Raw genomic sequence first — 23,743 nt, 5'->3', positions numbered from 1 at the left:
AGATTTGGTCTCTCTCCATGTCCCAGCTCTGTTTCCCTCCTTATAGCCTAAACAAGCTTGGAAGTTTAGACTCCTCTTGACAGAGTACAGAGCAAGGCCAAAGATGGAGGGGTCTTGGCTGGACAGCTTCCTAGGCCCCTCCCCACCTACAAGTAATCCTTAAGAACTTCCTATCACTGAACATTTGACCGTCCCAGAGACCCTTCCTCTTCGGGTCTTGGCTTATCCCCTATCTTCCCATCTGGGATCTCAGGAAGAGGGGAAAAGCTGGGGCTTCACCGGGTTCTGGTGGCTTCCCCTAGTGATCCACCCTTGGGCAGGGCACTCCTTATGGCTGGAATCTTACACCAGTCAGGGAATGGAGGCCACTAAGGAAAGCAACCCTGGAGATACAGAAACGAAAAGAATTGCCAGGTATTTGGAAACAAGTTGACTAGCTGGAGAGATGAGGCAAGGGGGTCCTCGGAAGGTGTCTGAGGTGGATCTGGCTGCCCCAATTTATTTTTTTCCTAGACGCAGGGGTCAGTTAGGAAGTTGCCACGATCCCGGCCTTCAGTCCAGAAGGCCCCGGCTAGGGCACGAGCCTCGGAGACAGACAAGTAAGACAGTGAGATAAATCAAAAGGTTGTAGGGAAGAAGGAAAGTAAAAGATAACAGGCTTCGCGGACCGGATGGAAAATAAGGTTCAAACTGCACCCAGCTCCAGACGGAGCGAATCCGCTACATTCCGTGAACCAGGAGGCGCTGTTCAGGGAACCGCAGGGTCCCGGCTCCGCGGAGTCGTGGGGCGGGGCAGATTCCCCGGCAAGCGAGCGGGGAAACTTACAGGACTACATTTCCCAGCATGCCACGGACCGGGCAGCTTTACGCATGCGCAGGAGTTGTGGCAAGACCGCGTGGTGCCAGGCGGGGGTGCTGGGGGGCGGGGGTTGATCCTCAGCGAGCCGAGATCCTCGCAGCCTGGGAGAGCGGGTGTGAAGGCGGAGTGGAAGGCCTGCGTTCGTGATGTTTGAGGCCTCGGCTGCAATTTCCGGCCCGTCGCACTGGGTTGGCGGGACCCCAGACCCCTTCTCTTACGGAGTCTGGCCCTCTCACATCCCCCAGGCCGCGGACACGAGTGGTCTTCCCACTGGCAATCCTCAGAACCCCACATCCCGCTGCCAGTGGTTCCCCGCATCCGGTGCCGCCCCCAAAGCCACCTTCCCTCCCACACAGCCTCAGCTGCCTGTTCTTTACCGCGACCGGGGCCTCTTCTGGGGGAGGCCCAGGTTGGGGTCCACAGAGGTCCGGAAACTCCGGGGCATTCAGGTTATTCTCTGTGTGCAAAGGGTCCGCTTTCTCCCTGCGAACACCAGGCCGGGCTCGAGAGCATTGTGCCCTACTCTGGTTTTCTCTGGGACGGTGAGTAGGAAGGAGAGAAATTCGGCAGTAGAAGCCTGGCTTCCGCTGTCTTCTGCCCCTGAAACCTCAGAAAGGTCTGCTAAGCCAGACTTGCCTCTACAGAAGCCCTAGGGGGAGGTGGTGTAAGCTTGAGGTTCCGGCTGGTGGCAGCACAGGCATAGAGGCCGTGGGGAGAGTAGTAGGTCAGGGGCTGGTGAGCTTGCAGGCTCCAGGTGGCTCTGAGTGCAAATGCTAACGATATTCCAGCAGCAGCAAGTACAGCTTGAGCCGGGCTCCAGCCTCCACCCCTAGCACCCAGCCTGGCAGTTTTCATGGCACAGACTCTCTTGGTCCATCTTCCCCAGCTAGACGCCCCCAGAAGTGCTCTGTGCAGAGAGCAAAGCTCACACCCCTACCAGAGAGAGTCTGTAGAGTCTGTTGCAGATCTGGAGCCCTCTAGATAAAAATCTAAAGACTTTCTGAGAAGTTTTATTTGAAAACATGGGGACACAACAGAGGCAGCAGGGCATGGATTGGTATTCACCAGCCAGAGTTCTCAAATAAGAATCCAGGCTTGGGTTCCTCAGGTCGCTAGGTTTCAGGATCCCTCCAGACTGTGGGCTCTCATGGAGCACCCCCCCTCCCCGCCCCACCTTCTGCTCTGGGGCTGTTACCTCCTCCATCACTGCCCACTTCCTATATCTGAAGGGGCACTGAAGTGTTAGGGGTAGACTTTAAGGGAGCAAGAGCAGAAAGGATCTAGTTAAAAGCCACAAGGAGGAGGAAGTGAAAAACCTGGGAGCTTGAGACCTTAGAGGAATAGATAGGAAAAAAGAGAGAGAGAGATGGAGAGGGAGCCACTGCCTTTGTTTCCTCCATTCCCAAGAAACTGAGGATCTACTTATTCCCCTGAGATGTCTCCCTCACAGTTCAGAAGGAGAGGTTGGGGAACATTACCTCCTGTGACTGGGCAACGGTTACCTGTCTTTGGGGGGGGTGGTTGGGAGACAGTTACGCTGGGGACAGGGTAGCAGTAACCCCTGCCACACCGGAGGCTGGGCGAGGCTCATCTCATTCTGCTAGGCCCTTCATGTCAGCTGGGTGCAGGCTGGCTGTTGGCATAGGCCTGGTCAGGGAAGGAAGCCCGTGCTCTGCGGGTCTGGGCACACACTGACGCGTAGAGCTCCGGCTCTGGGCCTGAGGCCTGGGGCTTTGGCTCAGAATCCAGTACCACCTCTGAGTACTTGATAGGAGTTCCAGGGCTGGGGATGTGGCCCTGAGACGGCCGCAACTGCAGGCTGGTATAGCACATCACTTCCTCCGCAGCCTGGAGATTGAAGGCTGTTAGAAGTTCCCTGGACCTTTGGAAAAGCCCCTACTTCCTTCCCTCCCCTCTTCTCAGCCGCAACTGACTCACCATGGCGGGGCCTCTAGGAGTTGGATCCTGTTGGTCTGGCCCTGGTTCTTGAGACAGCCGACCTGGGATAGGGAACAGTACTAATCTGGTCACTTCTGGTTCCTCCTCTTGCAATCCCTCATCCCACCCACCCAGGACGTGCGTGGCCTCTGTGCCCCTCCCCTCTGCCAGCTTCCTACCAGTCTGAAGATAAGGCAGGTTCCCATATAGGGGGACCTCTTCCACAGATCCTCCAGAGCTGCAAGAGAGAGATGACGGGATGGGTGGGGACGTCTTCGTAAGGGGGAACTCTTCGATCACCTCTCTCCGTTGTCCCCTACTCACCGTTCCTGCTTCGGATGGCTTCTGCTCTGGCCACTAGTCCATCGGAACAAGTGCGCAGCCAACGAGATGAGAAGCAGCAGCGACACAACCGCTAAGAGGGCCCACAGTCCCCAGGCCTGGGCCACGGAGGGGATTCCTGTGGACACCAGAGGATGGAGGGTGTTACTGCCCAGCCCAACCCTCCAGGTCCTAGCAGGTGGGACATGGGAACATATGACCCCTCCTCCTCCCCCGCCCCGCCCAGCTCACCAGGCACTAGCAGATCTGAAGTGTAGTTGTCACTTCTGCTCATGACTGCTGACATGGGAGGTGAGTCTGCAAAGCCCTGTGCTGAGAGGTCAGCCTGGTTTATGGCCTGATAGCCGCTGCAGGCCCCTTTATTCTCACCCCTCCTTGGGCTTGGCCTCCACAGCTCAGCATCCCCAATGCTGGTGGTGGCAGAGTCACTGGTTTCCGGGGAGGAAGGGGGAGGGGAGGGATGAGTGAAAGAACAAAGACACCGCCCTGTGCCTGCACCTGCGCCACCCAGCATCTCCTGAGTTTCTGCCCACCCCTCTTTGGCCCTACACCTTCTTTGGCCAGAGAAGAGACAGGCTGGCCTGAGATTATGGTGCTACTGTGCAGGTGAGCCCATGAAGACTCCCAGAAGATAAAATAGCATGAGGCAGGACCAACGAGACAAGGAAGCCAGGCCTTAGGACTCTGAGACCATGAGAGAATGTATTCCTCACTTAGCATGCTACAATGGGGAATGGGACGGGGATCCCTCCATGCTCTAAGGTTGACTGTAGGGGATAAGATGACCATTATCATTTTTATTATTACTGGTATAAGAATTTAGGGGAGGGGATCCCTGGGTGGCTCAGCGGTTTGGCGCCTGCCTTTGGCCCAGGGCACAATCCTGGACTCCCGGGATCGAGTCCTGCGTCAGGCTCTCTGCATGGAGCCTGCTTCTCCCTCCTCCTGTGTCTCTGCCTCTTTCTCTCTCTCTCTGTGTCTATCATAAATAAAAATAAATAAATCTTAAAAAAAAAAAAAAAGAATTTAGGGGATAGAGTTGTTTAGATTTCCCCCTCCCAACCCACTTCATCCAAACTGTCCCTAAGAAATGCCGATCTCAAAAGTTAGTTGAATTAAAGAAAACTCTACCCCAGTATATCCTGGGAAGCTGAGCCATTTGTTCACTTCAGGGAGTGGAATGAGCCCTGCCCAGATACAGCCCAATCACATGGGCTGCTATTGATGTGGAAGAAGGATTTCAAGTTCCTTAGACCACTATCTGACAATAGTGGACCCGAATTCCCTAAAGGCAGCAGTCAGTTGAGAGCCATTTATCATATTATACCTGGCCCGAACCCTCTCCTTTATGTTGACTGTGCCAACTGGTTAGGGTCAAGGTTTGGACTACACTGCTCTGCAACCAGGCTGCCTCTTAGAGAGTCGGCTAGACTATGACAACTCCCCTGAGTGTGAGTCTCTCCTCCCTGCCCTGCCCCCTCCATTTCTGGAAGAACAAGAAGATACACTCCCATTTCATTCATTTATTTAGTGCACATGTACCTCGTTCATTTAAGTCACATTTGCTGATTGCTTGCTAATGTGCGAAGCTCTGGAGATAGATGTGAGTGGGAAATGGCTTCTTTCCTTGATCTAATTAGAAAGATGACCCTGTGTGTCCCAGAATTAAAAGGCAGCATGGAACACAGGGAAACGCTCCAGGTTTGCCTGGAGAAGTCCTGGTGATGAAAGGTAGAGCTGGGGAGTGGGGTGCTAATGAAGCACCTGATAGGGAGACAGAAAAGCCTTGGAATCTCCGGCTTGCCTTTTACTGGATGAACTTACTTAACCTTCCTGAACCTTTGTTTCCTTATTCCTTACAAGAGCTTAATTAGGGGCGGCGCCTGGGTGGTTCAATCAGTTAAGTGCCTTCAGCTCAGCTCATGATCTTCTAGGTCCCTCAGTGGGCAGTCTCCTTCTCTCTGCCCTCCCCACCACTTGTGCTCTCTCTCTTTCAAATAAATAAATCTTTTTTGTTAAAAAAAAAAAAAAAAAGCTTAATTACATTTACCCGTGGGGTTGTAGTTCATTCAACAAGCGCCAGGTGCTGTGCTAAGCTGTAGCAATAAAATGATAAAAGAAATGTGGCCCCTGCTCCCCTGCAATTTACAGTTTAGTGATGTTTTCTTCTTATAATGAATCTTAATGGATTAATTGATTTTTAATTAACTGGAATGGACTGAAGTGGATTTTTTCCCCAGTTTTATTGATATAAAATTGACATATGATGGTGGTTTAAAGAAAGTACAAAGCTGCACCAATGAATAAATTAGAAGTTAAGGGCTCTGAAAAAGGAAACCCCTGAGATCTGAAGGGTGTGTAGACGTTAACTGTACAGAAAGGAAATAGCAGTGGAAGGTGCTTGAGAGAGTTAAAAATTCAAGTGCCCCAAGGTAAAAATCACTAGTAGGTAGGCAGGATTCTAAGCACCTTACTTGTATTATCCCACTTAATCATAACAACTCTGTGAGGTACATTCGTACTATCATTACCTCCATTTCTCAAAGTGGAAACTGAGGCAAACAGAAAAGTAAGTTGCCCAAAGTCATTTAGCTTTCGAGTACTGGAGGCAAGATTCTAGGCCAGGCAACCAGGCCGTATTCTACTGTGTGCCATGCTACGCAATGAATGGTGGCTACTACAGGCACTTGCGGATTGGAGAGGGTGGGGAAGAGGAAGCCATGGTTGGAAGAGGGAACTGAAAAAAAAAGGATAAAGTGTGTTAAGCCACAAGAGGGAAGAGTTCAGCGGTGAATTAGTCCGTCTACGAGCATGGGAAGGACTGACTGCACTTCAAGTTCCGAACGGCTACGCAGGAGCCGCACGCGGGCCCGACGGCCTTTGCTAAAAAGCAGCCGCGCTGAGAATGAGCCCCGTGTGGTTGGCGCGCACCAGGCGCGCTGCCTGCGTAACTAGATAGAGCTGACGGACGACGCCCCGCCACACGCCGCTCGGCTCCCCGCGGCAAACGGATCGCTTCTTAGCGGACGGTACAGTGCAAAGCAGGGAAAGTCAGCGTGCACGCGCACGCGGCACTCTCTGCCAAGGGTCCGGGGACTTTCCCCTAGGCGCAAGCAAGGAACAAGTCCTCCGTCTGTAGCCTAGGAAACAGGCCTTCAGCACGCGCTGCGGGGGCCGATGCACGTGCTGCGCTTTTAAGGTCCAGGAGAGCACCCATTTTTTGATTAGGGTGAATAGGTTAGTGACATGAAAAACCAAATCCGTGTTCCAGCACAATCTTACAAGGTTATAGGCTTCTAAAAGCATTCTGGCTAATAGGATCCCTAAATAGATAAGAAATGATTTCATTTAAGAAAGTTGGGCCCAAGTCCTATGCTAATAAGCTGCCCCGCCCACACACCAAATGGGCGTGACCTCCCAGCGCGTCCGGGAGCGGGACCCACGCGCCGCCCCGCGTGCGCATGCGTACTGGGGCTCCCGGCCAACCCTGGCGCCGCCGGGGCCTTCACTCTGTGGTCCGCCATGGCGGGCTCGTTCTGGCTCGCGGGTTTGCTGGGGCTGCTACTTGTGTCGGCACTGCCCGGGGTCCTCGGAGACCGCCCCAGCCCCGACCTCCGGGCACAGCCAGGTATCAGCGAGGGCTGCTGGAGGGAGGCTAGGACTGCCCCAGGGTCCCAGGCCCCAGCTCTGCTGACCCGCCTCTGCCGTCCTCCGCAGGGGACCCCGCCCAGGTCGGTCCGGAGGCCAAGGAACCGCGGCGGCCGTCGCCGCCCAAGGACCAGCGCGAACGGGCCAGGGCGGGAGCTCTGCCTTTGGGGGCGCTGTACACCGCAGCTGTCGTGGCTTTTGTGCTGTACAAGTGTTTGCAGGTGCGGGACGACCAGGGGTGGGGATGCCCCGGGCCTGAATCTCCCATGGGGGCGCTATGGTACCGTGAACAAGACACATCTCTTCCGTCGGTCTGTAAAAACGGAGACCGTAGTTCTTGACTCTCCAACACTAGGGGGTTATTTTGAGCATCCAGCGAGGTAGCAGATGTGAAGAGCCGTTGGTAAACTGTCAACAAATAATGACCACCACATTTAATGCTCCCAACAGTCCAATGGAGAAGTTAAGTCATTTGCTCAAAGTCACGCAGACCTAGTAGTAACTGGTAGGGCTGGGACTTAAACCCGGCAAGTAAGTGTCGGTGTTACAAAAGTGTGGCTCCTGGTAAGATTCCAGTCTTGATACACTGTTGATTGCTATGGCCACAGTATTCAAGGCACCTGTCTTATGTTCTTAGAAAGGAGGCCTTGAGATACAAACTGACAGTACATTTTAGTGTATCGAAATGATTGAAATGGAAAGTGATACCTTCCACGCTGTCTTCAACCCTGGCCCGACTACTTATTTGCATTGGGAAATAGAAGGCTACCAATTTGGAGATACGAAATTAAAAGGGAGAGCTAATCATGATTCCAAATAGACTTGACAAGTTAGGATGGGGGACTGGATTTGATGGTGAAGTTTAAAGAGAATCGATAATAAACTATTTGTGGACCCCCGTACTATCCGGAAGAAACTTAATTTAGCGGTTTAGTAGTTGAATAATAAAGTTCACTTGTGTATGGTGACAACCCACTTCCCCAGTCAATGCAAGGAACACGTAGTGCACCTCGTCTTCTGATCAGAACAGTCCTGGAGAGTTTTATTCTCTTCTGGGCACTACTTTTAAGAATACTACATGCCCAGTAGAACAACCAGAGAAAACCATGTCAAATGAGCGCTCACTGAATAAAATTGGTAATATTAAACCAGAAGAGACCTGGGGAAGGGGAGTGAGCAAGGACTATCGTCTTCAAATTCCTGAGTGGCTATCACGTTGAAAAGATCTTTGGAAGGCAACATGGAAGGTGTACAAAGGAAAAATTTTGGCTTTGTATACAAACTAACAGCCAGAGCTTTATCAAACAGGAGAGCTGCTCATTCCTGGGAGTATTTCATTAGACTGAACGACCAGGTCCCAGGTGAGGAGCTAGACTAGATGTAATTGTGATTCTCTAAAGTAAAAACTCCATAGCTTTCTCTAATTGAAATTCTCCTCCTCCCCCTCTCACTGGCTTGGAGACTGAGGTGATGGGGAAGCTTGTTGCAGTCTAGCCCTCTCTTTCTACAACAGGGGAAAGATGAGGCTGCAGTTCTCCAAGAGGAGGCAGGCAAGAAGGAATCATTGCAGTCAGGTAGGTTTTGCACAAGTCTGTGTTTGGTAGGGGGTCAGGGGGGCAGCAGAAGGTATAAATAACCATTGCTCTCCTTTTCTCCTTCACCCCCAGAGCAACAGCTGGCCCAGCTGACACAACAGCTGGCCCAGACAGAGCAGCACCTGAACAATCTGATGGCCCAGCTGGATCCCCTTTTTGAGCGGTAAGAGCAATGACCCTGTGGCCAGGGGAACTTGTGATAGGTGGAAGAGGGGGGGACAGAGATTAGGTAGCTGCTGAGTAGGTATTTCTACAGTGTGACTACCCTGGCTGGAGCCCAGCAGGAGCTTCTGAACATGAAGCTTCAGACCATCCACCAGCTGTTACAAGAGAGCAAGCCAAATAAGGGTGTGGACGTTCCAGAACCAGGTAAAGGGTTGGGAGGAGAGAGTCGGGTGGGGGTAGAGACTGTCTCTGAGATAGGAATATCCCTGATCTTTCCCCTCACAGAGGCCAGCATACCCTTTCCTGAGGACTCATGTATAGAGGAGGAGAAGGAGGAGGCTGGTGACAGTCAGGCCTGGGAGGAGCCCTTAAACTGGAGCACGGAGACAAGAAATCTAGCTAATCCCTGGGAAGTGGAGCAGGGGCTAAGGAGAAGATGCAACAAGGCTGTGGGAAGGACTGCAGGCACAGCCCCCGCCAAGGAGAAATGACAGCTGGAGATTTAGTAAAACAGAGTCTGTTCTTGTGACTGGATAGTCCTGTGTGCTTTTTCATTCCAACTGGTCATACACACACCCATACTAGGTGCCCAAGAACAACTGGGCCTTCTTGAAAAGCTTCCCTTATTAGGATAAAAAGAGGCCACCTTCCAGTGTGAGAGCTGAGAGATAGAGGGAGCTCCAGCTCTTTTCCTTGTACTCCTGAGGCCACCATCATGCCAGCCTTCAGGGCACAAAAACCTCTCCTCATATCGTAGAGCTGAGACAGAAAAGCCTTTCCAAAAAAGGGAAGAAAAAAAAAACATTTTACTAAAATCCAATGGAAAAATAAATTATAGAAAATGCATACAATATAAAAACATCCACGTTTACAAAGGTGCAGTCTTGATAAACAATCAGCCATAGAGCCAGCACCGAGGTGACCAGTCCTGAATCCCCTCGTCTGTGTTGGAGGGGCTGGTTCAGCAGAGCTTCCACAGGGTCAGACTCGGTTTCCTGATTCTCAGGGGCTGGTCACATGAGCTGCCATGGCTTGGTCCCAAGCAAACACGAAATGACCCTTCTCAACACCATGAAGGATCTGTTTCATTTAGTTAGTGGTGAAGATTTCTCTGTATTCTTGACTTTGACCTACCCCTCAAGTATCCTGGGTTCTGGAATTTTAAGATTCTTCTAGTTCTTCTGACTACTGTGGAGAGAAGACAATCCGTTTAGGCACTGGCAAGAGCACTCTACTCAGACAAAATCACCTCTGGTATTGGGGGTGGAGTGGCCCAACAGATGTAACACCTGAGACAGGATTAAACTGCTCTCTTCTTGCCCACAGGCCTCTTCACAGCACTCATTCCTGAGGGAACTCACCTGATGGCCAAAGTCAAACTGTGGTGCCAGCGCAACAGCTCCTCCTGGTCAGTGCACATAAGCAGTAGCTTCTCGTGGGGAAAGGACAGCTAGGGAGAAATCACCTCTTAGTGCATGGCTCAGAAAGGTCCAGGCTAAAGCTGAAGCCCTTGCTGTTTCCATGGAGGGAATTCAGGGCTGAGGTGAGAATTAGACAGGAACAAACCCCAGGCCCCCTGCTATCTCAGTGAAGGTAGCTTAGTTCCTCTGAAGGAGGCCAAGGAGATACATGGGTACACAGGCATTTGAGATCTATTTTGAGCCTCTCCTACCTTACCTAGAGCTCCCACCTATGACTCACACTGAGCAGTCCACCACAGGGGCCTCCTGAGTGGCCAAAGACCCTGTGGAGTTGACACTGGGCCATGGGATAGAGGGCACGGCAGGCAAAGGTGCCACTCTGCAGCAGGTGCAGTGGGGGTCGAGGTTTGGCCATGAGGAGCACGTCAGAGAAGAGGAAGAACATTCGGGGCCGAGGCTCCCCTCGGGGAGGCACTACCAACAGCCAGCCCTGGCGCAGGAACCAGCGACCTGGGGGGGTGGGAGAGCTGTTATTCTGGGGCAGCTCCAGGACCAGGAGCCACGGGAGCAGAAGGAAGGGGAGGCTGAGGAAATGGGGTGCATGTGCTGGCAATAGAGAAAAAGGAGGGCCCAAAAAGAGCAGTTTGAGGACAGGGTGGGGGTGAGGGGGCAGGGGGAGAGGAGAGTGTGCAGACTACCTGAGGTGAGCCCTTTTGCCTGGCGGCCACTGAGCAAAGCCTGAATACGCTGGAGGTGCTGGTCATTCCTCTGTCTCTGACCAATGCTGTGGACTCTCTGGGCAGTCTCACTTATCAGCCGGGCAGCCCCTGGAACAACATCCCCCGCCTCCCTCCCAGCACAGCTTGGACTTTGGCTGCCTGAGGGTGGTGACAGGCTATTCTGGAGGGGACCAGGGTGAGGGTGGAAGACAGGGACACACCAGACCTTGCTGGAGGTCAGATTCAAAAAGGGACGCAGGGGAGGCAGCCTCTCCTCAGTGTTTCAGGGAGTGAGAACGTACGTGTGAGCTGCTGGTGGTCAGGGCTGCTGGGAACTGTATTTTCAGCCAAAGCCACGACAAGATTCTCATACCTGGAATTAGACCACTGGAAGTCCACAAGCGGAAAGCAGAGCTGGGCAGCATTCCTTCCGCCTGACATACAGAACGCTCCCCACACATAATTCAGTTGCAAAGCCAGGAAGGCTCTGCTTCAGATTGTGTCCCCCACCTCTTTCATCTGAGACTCAGAACTTGGGCTCACACCACATGGCCCTCTTCCACCCCACACTGCAGAGTCAGCAACCTGACTGCAGGCTCCTTAACATCCCCCCACCCCCGATCAGAAACCTAAGCTAGGCGGACCTCTCATCTCAACAAACTCTCCCACGCCGTGCTTGTCACTAGCTCTATTATTGCCCCCCTCACTGCAATGCAGAGTTCCACATTCCTAGCTAAGGGCCTGAGGCTACAGACCCCAGCTACTCCAGTGAGTTCACACTTAATCTTGCAAGAGGCTTTTTAGGAGCAGTTTGTCCCAGGAGAGAGGCAATGGGACAGAAGCCATAAACCCCACAAAGCTGAGAGCAGCAATCCTATAGACTCAGAAAAGAGAAGCTGGCTGAGGCCAGGTGAGTTTACTCACTGCTGGAGTCTCTGCAGAGGTAGAGGGAGCAGGTCCTGAAGACGAAGGCTCCCAAACTCAGGGCGGCCTTCCTGAAGTTGCACAAACCTCCGGAAACGTTTGTTCTTCTTTAGCTGCTCCTGGAGTGACGGGGAAAGGGTTGGCAGCCACAGAGAGAGAAGCCACTCTCTGTGTACACATGCTCAGCCCTCTGTAAGCTGTGTGCTCTTGAGAGAACCCCGACAGTGAACCCAGACGAGGGGGGGACCCACAGGGTGCTATGCATGTGGCAACAGTATGAAGTTTGGATCACGAGAGGAAGGGGCAATGCGCAGGGCAAGAGGGGAAGCACTCAAGATTATCTCCAGGTTACCTGCAGGGTGGTCCGGGACTTCTCTGCGTTGGCAGCGAACTGGGTGTAGAGCTCAAGGTGGGGGCAGAAGCTTTCCAGCCCCTGTCCCCAGTGCCCTCCTTCGAGGTAGGGAAGCAGGTCTCTGCGTGGGTGAGGACAAAGACCGGTCCCACAACTACCCAAGCACCAGCTCATTTAATTCTCATAACCTTGCCCTGAAGGTAGTGCTACTACCCCATTTTACAGATGAAAGCTGAGGCAGGTGAAGGCACTGGGCCAAGACCACAGGTGAGGTTACTGGCAGGCTCCGCACAGGAGTCTGGGTCCCCCCACTCCAAGCTCGAGCACCGCCAGAGAGCAGGGCCCTCCCTCCCCTCTGACCCCGCGCCCCTTCTACTCACTGGCTGGCGCCGTAAATGAGCTCCCAGGGCCCAAACAGGGCGTGGCGCTCGGCCGCTCGCAGGGTGCCCTTGGCTCTCAGAATCCCCACGAAGTACTGCAGGAGGAGAACACCGCTACCCAGGCTGCAGGGAGAGCGCTGACGCCGCGCCGCCAGGAACTGCGGGACGCCTGCGCGCTCTCCGTGCTGGCGGACAGCCCCGGGCCCGCGCGCCGGGGTCCCCGACCTCGCAGAGACCCTCCCGTCCCCGGGGCCCCCGCCCCATACGGGAGGGCGAGCGCCGCCGCACCGTGGCCACCAGCCCCAGCTGTTCCTGGTAGCGCCGCTCGGACTGCAGCAGCTCCCGGGCAGTGCAGGTGCGCTTCCGCTCCCAGCGGGCACGCTGCTCTTGCACCGGGCACCGTCCGCCGGCGCCCGACGTCTCCATGCCCAGCTGACCAGGCTTCCGGCCGCGGCCCGCCGGAGATTCAAATCCCAACCGCTCCGGGGGCGGGGCCGGCGGGAGGAGTGCGCCCCCTGGCGCCGGGAGGCTGAACGCAGGCCGGAGCGTGCGCGGGGGCCCGCCGACCCGCCCCGAGTCTCCGCCGTTAAGGCCTCGCCCCGCCGCCAGGGCGGCGCTGTCGGGGCGCGAGGCCGGCTCAGGCAACGTCGAGTGGGGCAGGAGGGGTTAAGTCCCCCTGTGGCGTGGAGCGAAGTTGGGGCAGCCGTCTGGACCTCGAGTCAGGAGATTTGGGAGTGCAGACACCAGGGGGCCTCAGTGTCCCAGGTGTAAAATTAGGAAGGGGGCAATCATTATGGTATGTATTTTGTTTTTGGGTTTGTTTTGTTTTGTTTTGTTTTGTTTTATGGTATGTATTTTGTCCTGGGCCTGCGCCAAACTCTGGGGCACAATTGTCCCCACTGCTTTCACTACTAGGAAACCTCACAAGTCACAAGGTTTGAAATATTTTGGCCCTCAGACAGAAGTCAATAGGTTTTACGTTACTAAGTCGTTTTCTCTTTTCATACTGATCCCAAACCTGACAGCCAATTAGCTCCTGGTCAGCAAACGTCAATAACTAACGTGGGGGTTGGAATTGCTGTAATTCTGGTCAAAGGCTAAAGCTTGGAGTCCATTAGTCTGTGCTACCCAGTCAAAGATAAACGGACCTGATGCTCCTTAGTTAGGTCTTTCGAAAAATTGGTAGTAGTCCTGGAGGGTAAATTGGCAGTGCCATTTTGTCAGTATGTATGAGAAGTCTTAAAATGTGCTTACTCTTATCCTAGCAATTCCATTTTTAGGGATGCATCCAAAGAAATAGATATATGGACAAAAAAATATATATCAGGATGGATTGTACAGTGATGTTTGTAACAATAGGAAACTGGAAACCATCTAAATGTCCAGTGGTAGAGAATGGGCTAGGAAAGTTATGGTGAAAAAAAAAAAAAAAAAAAAGGAAAGTTATGGTACAGCTATTTGAAGGAATAATATGAAGGCATTAAAAATGATGTAAAAAAAAAAACCCTATCAATATGGAAAAACATACAAAACATATTGCCAAGACCAAAAAAAAGTAAGGCTAACAAAGATGTTTGTACAATATGATCCCATTTATGTATAGCATACATAGGACTGGAAGGATAAACAATCAAGAGGTTGTGGTTGTTATCTCTGGGTGATGGGATTGAAGTTAATGCACTCTACAAATATTTTTTTTAAGCACCTAACCTAGGCCAGGCACAAGATCACTGAGGTTAAAAGGGTGATTGGGACAAATACAGTGCTTTTTAAATTTTCCTTATGTTTTTCTGCTTTTCCCAAGTTTTGTGCTTAAGCATGAATGCATTACTGTTTAATTAGGAAAAAAAATACTATTAAACACCAAAATGTTAAGAAACCTTCAGGCCTCGCATTCCTACCACAGTGAACTCCTAAGAATTTGGACCCCATGACAAGAACCAGAGTACTGATAGGGTTCTGAAGCCCCTCTAGCTCTCTGACATTCTAAGAATTCTAAGGAGAAATGCTGGACTTAGATCAGGGAAAAACAATATGGAGAGTTGGAGGTGGAAAGAGAAAGTTTGGGTGAGACTGTACCTTGGACTCAGGTTACAAGGAAGCTGGTGATAACCTTGTAGGCCGACTGGTTATACTGTCTCAAGTGAATGTGGGGCAGTCCACACTAAGGGTTCAAGGGTGGAAGGGGGCATATAATCCCATAGTAGTCAGTATCACCATGAGTCTCTTCTGCAGCCCTGGGATGAGCAGAAACATGGCCCTAAATGCCTGAAGACACAGACTCTAATGACCAAAGAGTTGGCTATAAATGCCGCAGAGGTGATGCATCAGGCAGGGTGTGCCCCAGTCAGTTGGTCCTGAGGACACCATGTCCCAACCTGGGGAGGGTCAGGGAACAAGACTCTGGGAACTCAAACCTGTTTTAGAGTTTGGCAGGCTCCCAGCTGCAAAGGCAAGATCCAGGGTCAGAGTCTCTATTCCCCACCCAGACCAGAAACACACACACACAGAAACAGAGCACTTATGAAAGAGCACCATGGAGAATGGCGTTTGGAAAATTAAAAGGCTGAAACAGAGACACCTGCACATAGACACAGATCTGGGCTCTGAAATACTAAAAGCAAGTGAGATGGCAGGCAGATGTGTGGACATAATAGAGCACTGCAGAGAAGTGTACCAGGGGATCCTGACAGAGACCTAAAAAGGAAAACGATGGAAATAGGAAGAATACTTGGAAAGAGGGAAAATGAAGTAAAGCTAGGATGGATCTTGGAGAAAGATCTCTGCACATTCAGACTCCAGACTCCACTTAGCATGGGGCTTCTGTCTTCTGTGCTTTCCATGACCTCTTCCACCTCAACTAGATTAGTCATTACCACATTCTGTCTTGTCCAGGTCTGTCCGATTCAGATATTACCATGTACCTTCCATATGTCAGTGTCTAACCAAGGTGCTGACATCACCACTGACCCAGACAATGAGCTGATCTTCCACATTGCACACTGGATCAGATTTCCATGGATGGCTCTTAATTTGACTCCAGAAATAGCAACCTAGATTGTTAGGCTGACTGCCTCCCTGGAGGATAGCAGTTATTCAGCTCTGTGCAAGTTTTGGTATGAAATATGACAGTTAACCTGACAAGGCAGATAATTTGGGGTGCCGTAAAAACATGACGTCATGCTTTTGGAACAGATGTGATTTGACAAACACAAGTCATTGACAATGAGCTCCCTGAGGGCAGGTTTGGTTATTCAGTCAATTTGGTTTTTCTCAAGTCCTGGCAAGGTGATCTGCAGAGAGAAAAATGCTCAATAATGGTTGGTGAATAAAAGACTTAATCAAATACTGGACCCTGCCCTTAATGGAGCTCAAGACTATTAGAGCAGATAAAATGTCATAAATCACCATAATGTAAGTTGGATGATGGGCAAGGTTATTAGCAAGTGCAGGCAAAGAACTGTGGTGGTTCAGCGGCACCAGAAATCTCTTCCATGGTAGAGAGTGGAGGAGGTGGCTTTTGAGCTGAGTCTTGAACCATAGAAGGGATTTAGACAGAAGAGAGAGTAAAAATCATTAACAGGGTAGTGGGTACACAAGTACCCATTCATGACAGTGGAGGCTGGCTGGGGCATTCAAGTGGGGTCCTTGGGCCTCCGCTCTGCCAGGCATTATCTCTTTAGATGAGAGATCAGTACAGTTCCCGGGGAGGAGTGAGGTAGCAGGAGCCACCCTGAAGCTAGGGGCTAATTCTCAACAAAATTAGAAATACTTCAATATATTTCTCCAATCCATACAACCATACGGGTGCATATCTACTGAATGTTAGCCCCAGCTAGGAACTTCCTGAGATGGTCTTACTTTCTTCTGGTTTGTTGAAACCATAGGGACCTTACTATAATGTGAGCTACAGAACAGTAGAGGCTGTCCTCTAGTTCAATGCTGCATCCCTACGGCTTAGAACAGTTCTTGGAGGGTTGGAGGAGGCTCAATAAATGTTTCTCAAATGAACAGGCATACTGGGAACCCCAAGCCCATTCTTGGGGTCCTTTCACTCTTCTCCTTGCCCTTGCTCTCCCCCAGCCCTCAGCACAACATAATATGAGAACTGGATTCCGTCATTCTCCTGCACAAGATATCTGATGCCTTTCCTTTGCACAAAATCCCATTCTCCACCTTGTTTTTAGCAATTGAACTGCTGCTTTTTCAAAGCCCTGATCATATTTTGCCTACTTATGTATTACTTTCTTAGGCAGAATTAATCTTTTTCCCCTGAATATTGTGATAGTGTTTGCCCTCACTCACTAGACAGTGAGATTCTTAGGACAGGGACTGTATCTTATTCATTTCTATACCTTTAGTCCATAGCCTAATGCTGGACATAGTAGATGCTAAATAAATATTTGTTAAATATAAGACTGAATGGTATTCCCAGCAGTGAGAACTAGATGAACAAAGGGGGTTAAAGGTCTGGGGGAAAAAATTAATACTTTAATTTGGCTGGAATATGAGGGAGAATAGTAGGAAGCAGCTCCCCCAACAAGCTCTAGTCAACTACAGGAAGAAGATGGGCAGGTGGAAGCCAATGAAGGTTTTTGAGAAGAGGTGTAAAAATGTGATGAAAAATAAATTTACTTTAAAACATCACCGTTCCTCTCCTATATACACTGTTTTTCATTTATACTCAGATTTGCCTCCCATCTACCTATCTGTCCACCCACTCCCAGGCTTCCCCAGCAGCTTGTCCTACCCCTTTATCTGGTCTGTGGCTCGGCCAGGGATATATTCATGGGCTGCTTCCCTCTCAGCCAGAGGCTGTGCAGGCCCCAGCTCCCTGTCTTTCCCCTTCTCTGCCTGGGGCTGGGAAGCAGGCCAGGGTTAGCTGAGGCTGGCTGGTGAGCAGCTGGGTGGTGCCAGGGAGAGCCTGTGTAGTGCCAGGTGGTGCCTTGGGTTCCAGGCTGAGCCTATGACCCCGATAACCTCCTGCCTGTGCATATACCTGCCTCTCACATCCACCCCCATCCAGGTTTTGGTATCGGGGAAGGGGCACAGGGCCAGGCAGACCCACGGGACTTTGGCTCCATCTCTACAAAAGGGCCCTCTGTGAGTCAGCCTGCTCCCCTCCAGGCTTGCTCCTCCCCCACCCAGCTCCTGTTTCCAATGCACGTACAGCCCGTACACACCGTGTCTGGGACACCCCACAGTCAGCCGCATGGCTCCCCTGTGCCCCAGTCCCTGGCTCCCTCTGTTGATCCCAGCCCCTTCTCTGGGCCCTGGTGTGCAACTGCTGCTGATACTGCCACTCCTGGTGCCTGTCCATCCCCAGAGCCTGTCCCGGATACAGGGGACACCCGGGTTGGGAGGAGATTCATCTGGAGAGGATGATCAATTGGATGAGGAAAACCTACCCAGTGAAGAGGATCCACATGGAGAGGAGGACCTGCCTGGAGAGGAGGACCCACCTGGAGAGGAAGACCCACCTGGAGAGGAGGATCCATCTGGAATGAAGACTGAACCAGGAAAAGAGGACTCTCTGAAGTTAGAGGATCTACCTACTGTTGAGGCGCCCAGGGACACCCCAGGCTCCCAGAATAATGCCCACAGGCACAACAAAGGTAAGTGGTCATCAGCCCTCCAAGTCTAGGCTCCAGGAGGTTTGTCCTCCAGGTGCTCAACCCTAGCCCAGGCAGGGATTATTCAGTGAAGGAAAGGAGCCTGTACACTGACAGTAGCCTTTCCCATCCCCTTGGGATCTCATGCCACTAAACACCCCCCTTCCCCCTTTCAGAGCTAGAAGGGGATCTGTGGGGAGACAAAAAAAGCACAGATGGATAGAGGTGAGCAGGAAGAGACGAAAAAGAAAGGCGGAGGTTGGAGAGGAGAGAGAGATGAGGAAAATGGAAAGAGATATGAGGAGAGAAGAAAGAATATGAGGGGAGAGAAGAAAGATGGTAGCAGGGTGGGTAGCAGTGGAAGAGCCAGGAGGGCTTGTAGAGATCATCGCATCCCCAGTCTACAGATGAGGAAAGCGAGACTTAGGAAGAAGGAATAGTAAGTAGGGGAACCTGGTTTTTTGACTGAGAAACCAAGAGACTCAGAAATGAGGAACCCTGGGAAGGGAGTTGGAGACAGGGAGAAAGGGAAGAGGGTCTATTGTTTTGGGCCTGGGGACCAAACCCCTTTCCCCACCCCACCCCCCACTTTACAGACTAAGACAAGGTTGCAAACTGGTATCTCTGGGGCCTGTAGGATCTTTGATCTACGAAGCTATGGTGTTATGTTTGGTTGCAATCTGTTGTGCTTTATACCTGGCCACCTAAGGCATTCCCGTTACCTCCTATGCCCCTGTCAAGGAGGGGAACGCACCTCCTTTTGGCCGCTGGGGAGGGACTGGGCTTAAATATCGGCTTTCCGTCCTTCTCACTTATGCAGGGGATGACCACAGCCATTGGCGCTATGGAGGTGAGACACCCAACCTGGGCACCCTGCTCTGCCGGCCTGACCCCCCAGAACTTTGGTTCCCGGGCGTCCCACCCACTGCACCCGCCTGCCAGTCCGCAGCACGGCCCGCTGCCCTCTCGGTGCACAGCCCCGATTTCTATTTCCCGCCCGATGCCTTCTCACTGCACCCTCTCACTTCTTCTACCCCGCTTCCCTAACCCGCCCTGATCTTGTCACCAGACTTCCCGTCCACACTCTCTCGCTCCAGGAGACCCGCCCTGGCCCCAGGTGTCCCCAGCCTGCGCGGGCCGCTTCCAGTCGCCCGTAGATATCCGGCCCCGGCTCGCCGCCTTTTGCCCGGCGCTGCCACCGCTGGAGCTCGTGGGCTTTGAGCTCCCGCCGCTCCCAGAACTGCGCCTGCGCAACAATGGCCACACCGGTGAGGGGGGTCCCGCCGCGGAGCGGCCCGGAGGGGGCGGAGCCTGTCGGGGGACCGGCCGGGGCCGAGAGCCGGGGCCGGCCACGCCCGCGCCTGGCAGTTAGACACCCCCCACGCCCACGCCCACGCCCCCGCCCCACCCCCACCCCCGGCTCACCTGGCTCTTCCCTCGCAGTGCAGCTGACCCTGCCTCCGGGGCTGGAGATGGCCCTGGGCCCCGGGCGGGAGTACCGGGCCTTGCAGTTGCACCTGCACTGGGGGGCCGCGGGCCGCCCGGGCTCGGAGCACACGGTCGACGGCCACCGTTTCCCAGCCGAGGTGAGCGTGCGGCGGCGAGGCCAAGGGGGACGCTGGGCCGGGGGGCTTGCCCACTTCTACCCTCCGTTTCTCTCCAGATCCACGTGGTTCACATCAGCACTGCATTTGCCAAAGTTGAGGAGGCCTTGGGACGCCCGGGGGGGCTGGCCGTGTTGGCCGCCTTTCTGCAGGTACCAGCGCTGGACACCCCTATTCCCTGCTTCCCTACGCCACGCCCCAGGGCTCAGTGTAGCTTGACCCGGGAGACCCCATCCTAACACACTCACCCTGGCACCTGGCAGGCCTCATTCAGTCATTAATTCATCCAACACGCACTGTGAGCCAGGCACTGAGCCACACAAAGGACTCAGAAACCCTGGCTCCTTGACTGTAAGGAGCCCACACCCGGTGGAGGCAGCTGACAATGAAAGGCACATACAGAGGGCACATACATAGCAGAGGTGGTCAGAGGAAAGTTCCCAGAGGTCAGACTTGAAGCCTGCAGTAGTGGGAAGGAAAGGGAGATATTCCATGCAGAGCCAACATTATATGTGGACTATGATACACTCAGGGAATGGCAGGTGGAACAGAAGGGACACCAGGAAGAGGAGTTTCTTAAATACTCCTATAACTCATAATTTCCGCTTTGTGAAATGCAGTAAAGCCTAGAGAAATATTTAGTGACCTCTTTGGGGCCTGTAACAATCAGGGCTACCTACATAGTGATTAGAAGAGACTAGTAAAATGCAGGGATGATGGAGAGATACCTTCTAGGCTCAGTCACTGCCTAACTGACTCTTTAACGCCAGCCTCACAGCACAAAGTTCAGAGAAGGCATCTGAGATAGGATGTCCTTGCTCCAAAACTCAAACACATGAACTCTTAAGGTGAATGTAGAGGAAATGAGAATACAAAAGTTATTATGGTTTTCTGTGGGGAGACCATGAGTGTGTATGTGGAGGTAGGATCAGTGAGACTGGAAAAGATAGCAGGACCCAGGTCACAGTCAAGTGGCCCATCTTCCTGCTTCTCCAATTTGCCATTGAAACCAAGCAGGTTAGGTCAGTAACCTGCTAGAGTAAATCGACCAAGTAGTAATACACAAGATTGTATGTTCTCTCCGCATCCTCAGAGCTGAGAAACGGGAGGAGTATGCAAAGCCCACCTCACCTTCAGGCCTCCAGCCATAGCCCTAGATGCCTATAAGAACCTGTCTTGTACTGTCATTTCCCAGGAGGGTCCAGAAGAAAACAGTGCCTATGAGCAGTTGCTGTCACATTTGGAAGAAATCACTGAAGAAGGTGAGTTTGTTGGTCTGGCCACTGTCCTCAATACCCTTGTTCATAAAGAACTGTCCTTGGGAAGTCTCAGGAGTGAGAATGGATGATTGGCTCCCTCCCACAGGAAGGGAAACAATGTGTGAAATGACTGACTATGACCTTGACAATAACTATAAAGCTGAGCAGAGGCCCACAAGCTTTATGGCTAAAAACCAAGACAGACAAAAACCCCACTTCACCCCCCCCAAAAAAACCCCAAACCCCACAAAACCCAAAATCAAACAAAAACCAATAAAAGACACAAAACAAGACCAAAAAAAAAAAAAAAAAAGTGTTTGAAATTTCAGAGGTTGAGTCTGGGGAGCAAAAATATTTCTGAAAACGATTTCTCCTTAATAAGCATCAAATATTTTAAATTTGTACTTTTGTTGGGAATATTTCCCTTCTCAGCCACTCTGAGTTATTTTAAATCTCACTACTCTACTTACATTTTACTGAACTAGAGGAACTGTGCTTTTGAGTTTTTGTGTGTTTTTTATGGTTTCAAATGTCTATATTTGTTTACAAGCTATTCAGCTCATTTTTCCTTTTGATTCATTTGGGCTTAAATCCATAGTGCAGCTTGTTATCGTAGGAGGCAAAGTAAGAGTGAAGACTCAGGGAGGACCTAGGGAGAACTTCTTTCACTCTGTGAAGACTCATGGCACTTTCTTATGAGTTATGTCTTGTGCTGAGTTATGGGAAGGGACACAGTGAAGAAAGAGGTGGTCTCAGGAAGTTGCATCAGCATGGCTTCTGGGAGATGAAGTTGTACCCCTATACCCCAAAGCTTTGGAGAGAAGCAATCTAGGTGGGATTCCAGCATAGGTCCTCTCCACAGACTCAGAGACTTGGGTCCCAGGACTGGATGTATCCGCGCTGCTGCCCTCTGACCTCAGCCGCTACTTCCGCTATGAGGGGTCTCTAACCACACCCCCCTGCGCCCAGGGGGTCATCTGGACTGTGTTCAACCAGACAGTGAGGCTGAGTGCTAAGCAGGTGGGGCTGGGGCATGGTGTCGACACAGGGGATGTGGGGGAAAGGGGTATAAGGATGAGATCAAGGTGCATAAACAGAGGAAGTGGCCATATGGGGGATGTGGGGGACATAGCGGGTGAAGCCCTGGGTGCTGGCTGTGAATAGGCCTGTGACTCTTTCATTTTCTTGTCATGAGCTCACTCCCACTATCTACTGACCTCCCTAGCTCCACACCCTCTCTGGCTCCCTGTGGGGACCTGATGACTCTCGGCTACAGCTGAACTTCCGAGCCACACAGCCTTTGAATGGGCGAATAATCGAGGCCTCCTTCCCTGCTCAAGTGGAGAGCAGCCCCAGGTCTTTTGAGCCAGGTGCAGCTTTGTGGTGACCCATATTGCCATGTTCCCTCCCTCTCCCCCCCACCCCCACCCCAGGTCCCTCATCCTCCCATGTCACTGGTAGTCACAGCCCCTGGTTCTAATGTGTCTTTTTTCTCTTCAGTCCACCTGAATTCCTGCCTTGGTGCTGGTGAGTCTGTGCCCCTTCTCTGGCTCCTGATGCCTTGGTATCATTTAGCCCCAGGGGTAGGACCACCTCTACCCACTCTCCTTTTCTGAAGAACAGACCTCCAACCCCAATAAGACAGTGTCAGATCAAGGGGGAGGGGGTACTCCTGTTGTCCCCAGAGCAAGTTGGTTAGAATGAAGCTCCGGGAATCTCTTAGCTTCTTCCTTCCCAAACAGCCTCTTTTATTTTGTTTTTAGGTAAGAAAAAAAGGTGCTTATCTTACTCCTTCTTGTGTATCCACTCCCATCCCTTTGATGACCTCTTCTGGATTCTAACACTGGGGGTCAGAGGTGGGGGATACACTGAAGTAGGCTGAGGGAATCCTACAGACTCCTCTTCACTTTGAGGCAGCCTCTCCTCTTCCTCCAGGTGACATCCTGGCCGTGGTTTTTGGCCTCCTCTTTGCTGTCACCAGCATCGCCTTCATTGTGCAAATGAGAAAGCAGGGAAGGTATACTTATCCTCTTCCTCAGGCACTGCCCCACCTAGCTGGATGCAAATGAGCTCATCTTTCTGATTGGGCTTTTGTGTTGTGCAGACTCCGGAATGGGACCAAAGGGAATGTTAGCTATCACCCAGCAGAGGTCACAGAGACTGTTGCCTAGAGGCCTTGGAACTTGGAGAATGTGCAGAGAGAAGCCAACCAGAAGAATCTGAGGGGGAGCTGGAGACTTTGTCCTTTCCTACCCTTTATACCACTTCCTTCTTAAGGTTCAAATATTTTTTTAAAATAAATGTTTCTAATAAAATATATGGAAGGCAGCTTTGTTCCCTAAATCAGGATGATGGTGTATTTATTTCCTATTGCTGCTGCCTTTAACAAATTACCACAAACTGAATGATAATGCAAATTTATCCTCTTAGAGTTCTGGAGGTCAGAAGTCCAAAATGAATCTTCTGGGCTGAAGTTAAGGTGTCATAAGGGCTGGTTCCTTCTGGACACTTTGAAGGGAGGGGGTTTCCTTTTCCAGGTTCTAGAAGCCAAGCATACCTTGGCTTGTGGCCTCTTCCTCAGATCACTCCAGTCTCCTGCTTCCATTGTCATGTCTTACAACTACCTTGGGTCTTACCTCCCTCTTGTAAGAACCATTGTGATTACAATTGGACCTGTCTAGATAATTTAGGATACTCTCCCAATTTCAAAATCCTTAGGTCAATCATGAAATTCCTTTTCCCAGGAAGGTAACATTTCACAGGATTAGGGTGTGGACATCTTTGATGGGGGGGGCATTACTGCCTAGCACAGATGGGAAGGGGGCATAAGTGACTTGGGGCCCCTGGGGTGGCTCAGTAGGTTAAGAATCTGCCTTCAGCTCAGGTCATGATCCCAGGGTCCTGGGACGGAGCCCAGCTCAGCAG

At 51.8% G+C, this 23,743-nt stretch overlaps 4 protein-coding genes across 10 annotated transcripts; 2 read left to right on the top strand and 2 right to left on the bottom strand.

Moving 5' to 3' along the window:
• Window positions 1-1,865: 1,865 nt before the first annotated feature.
• Window positions 1,866-3,774, bottom strand: SIT1 (signaling threshold regulating transmembrane adaptor 1). Its single transcript, XM_041760966.1, has 5 exons — window positions 3,371-3,774; window positions 3,122-3,257; window positions 2,977-3,035; window positions 2,798-2,859; window positions 1,866-2,707 (listed from the first exon to the last, which is right to left on the bottom strand). The coding sequence occupies exons 1-5, from the start codon at window positions 3,651-3,653 to the stop codon at window positions 2,474-2,476; spliced, it is 774 nt and encodes a 257-aa protein (XP_041616900.1). The 5' UTR covers window positions 3,654-3,774; the 3' UTR covers window positions 1,866-2,473.
• Window positions 3,775-6,598: 2,824 nt separating this feature from the next.
• On the top strand, window positions 6,599-9,076 carry CCDC107 (coiled-coil domain containing 107). Of its 3 annotated transcripts, none has more exons than XM_041760841.1 (6): window positions 6,599-6,767; window positions 6,857-7,008; window positions 8,301-8,361; window positions 8,455-8,545; window positions 8,627-8,751; window positions 8,833-9,076. In XM_041760841.1, the coding sequence occupies exons 1-6, from the start codon at window positions 6,662-6,664 to the stop codon at window positions 9,036-9,038; spliced, it is 741 nt and encodes a 246-aa protein (XP_041616775.1). In that variant the 5' UTR covers window positions 6,599-6,661; the 3' UTR covers window positions 9,039-9,076. The 3 variants fall into 3 exon arrangements, with proteins under 3 accessions (XP_041616775.1, XP_041616776.1, XP_041616777.1); XM_041760842.1 differs by having other exon boundaries at window positions 6,600-6,767; window positions 8,639-8,751; XM_041760843.1 differs by lacking the exon at window positions 8,627-8,751 and having other exon boundaries at window positions 6,600-6,767.
• A 260-nt stretch (window positions 9,077-9,336) lies between these two features.
• On the bottom strand, window positions 9,337-12,820 carry ARHGEF39 (Rho guanine nucleotide exchange factor 39). Of its 4 annotated transcripts, none has more exons than XR_005988808.1 (9): window positions 12,632-12,819; window positions 12,344-12,438; window positions 11,964-12,084; window positions 11,612-11,730; window positions 10,990-11,060; window positions 10,667-10,795; window positions 10,225-10,478; window positions 9,909-9,997; window positions 9,337-9,735 (listed from the first exon to the last, which is right to left on the bottom strand). XR_005988808.1 is itself a non-coding variant. In XM_041760838.1 (9 exons), the coding sequence occupies exons 1-9, from the start codon at window positions 12,767-12,769 to the stop codon at window positions 9,720-9,722; spliced, it is 1,005 nt and encodes a 334-aa protein (XP_041616772.1). In that variant the 5' UTR covers window positions 12,770-12,819; the 3' UTR covers window positions 9,337-9,719. The 4 variants fall into 4 exon arrangements, 3 of the variants coding, with proteins under 3 accessions (XP_041616772.1, XP_041616771.1, XP_041616774.1); XM_041760838.1 differs by having other exon boundaries at window positions 9,337-9,732; window positions 10,249-10,478; XM_041760837.1 differs by having other exon boundaries at window positions 10,249-10,478; window positions 12,632-12,818.
• A 184-nt stretch (window positions 12,821-13,004) lies between these two features.
• On the top strand, window positions 13,005-23,146 carry CA9 (carbonic anhydrase 9). 2 transcript variants are annotated; one of them, XM_041760831.1, is made up of 12 exons: window positions 13,005-13,139; window positions 17,670-17,958; window positions 18,776-18,805; window positions 19,053-19,223; window positions 19,399-19,541; window positions 19,619-19,711; window positions 20,755-20,821; window positions 21,681-21,838; window positions 22,044-22,188; window positions 22,319-22,345; window positions 22,754-22,835; window positions 22,923-23,146. In XM_041760831.1, the coding sequence occupies exons 1-12, from the start codon at window positions 13,137-13,139 to the stop codon at window positions 22,987-22,989; spliced, it is 1,275 nt and encodes a 424-aa protein (XP_041616765.1). In that variant the 5' UTR covers window positions 13,005-13,136; the 3' UTR covers window positions 22,990-23,146. The 2 variants fall into 2 exon arrangements, with proteins under 2 accessions (XP_041616765.1, XP_041616764.1); XM_041760830.1 differs by lacking the exon at window positions 13,005-13,139 and having other exon boundaries at window positions 17,497-17,958.
• Window positions 23,147-23,743: the final 597 nt, after the last annotated feature.

The sequence above is a fragment of the Vulpes lagopus genome, chromosome 7 (genome assembly GCF_018345385.1).
Source record: "Vulpes lagopus strain Blue_001 chromosome 7, ASM1834538v1, whole genome shotgun sequence".
Lineage (NCBI taxonomy): Eukaryota > Metazoa > Chordata > Mammalia > Carnivora > Canidae > Vulpes > Vulpes lagopus.
This window is presented reverse-complemented; position numbering and strand designations above follow the sequence as displayed.

Excerpts from the sequence above, each read along its gene's own strand:
- SIT1 (XM_041760966.1), bottom strand. The coding sequence starts at position 3,653 with ATGCTGGGTGGCGCAGGTGCAGGCACAGGGCGGTGTCTTTGTTCTTTC. Across the intron at positions 3,258-3,370 it reads TTCAGATCTGCTAGTGCCTG|GAATCCCCTCCGTGGCCCAG; the intron begins GTGAGCTGGGCG and ends TGGTGTCCACAG. Across the intron at positions 2,860-2,976 it reads CCTGCCTTATCTTCAGACTG|GTCGGCTGTCTCAAGAACCA; the intron begins GTAGGAAGCTGG and ends TCCCTATCCCAG.
- CCDC107 (XM_041760841.1), top strand. The coding sequence starts at position 6,662 with ATGGCGGGCTCGTTCTGGCTCGCGGGTTTGCTGGGGCTGCTACTTGTG. Across the intron at positions 7,009-8,300 it reads TGCTGTACAAGTGTTTGCAG|GGGAAAGATGAGGCTGCAGT; the intron begins GTGCGGGACGAC and ends TTTCTACAACAG. Across the intron at positions 8,752-8,832 it reads TGTGGACGTTCCAGAACCAG|AGGCCAGCATACCCTTTCCT; the intron begins GTAAAGGGTTGG and ends TTCCCCTCACAG.
- ARHGEF39 (XM_041760837.1), bottom strand. The coding sequence starts at position 12,769 with ATGGAGACGTCGGGCGCCGGCGGACGGTGCCCGGTGCAAGAGCAGCGT. Across the intron at positions 11,061-11,611 it reads CCTCTGCAGAGACTCCAGCA|GTATGAGAATCTTGTCGTGG; the intron begins GTGAGTAAACTC and ends GTCTAATTCCAG. Across the intron at positions 10,796-10,989 it reads TGACCACCAGCAGCTCACAC|GGGCTGCCCGGCTGATAAGT; the intron begins GTACGTTCTCAC and ends ATGTTGTTCCAG.
- CA9 (XM_041760830.1), top strand. The coding sequence starts at position 17,556 with ATGGCTCCCCTGTGCCCCAGTCCCTGGCTCCCTCTGTTGATCCCAGCC. Across the intron at positions 17,959-18,775 it reads TGCCCACAGGCACAACAAAG|GGGATGACCACAGCCATTGG; the intron begins GTAAGTGGTCAT and ends TCACTTATGCAG. Across the intron at positions 18,806-19,052 it reads CAGCCATTGGCGCTATGGAG|GAGACCCGCCCTGGCCCCAG; the intron begins GTGAGACACCCA and ends CTCTCGCTCCAG.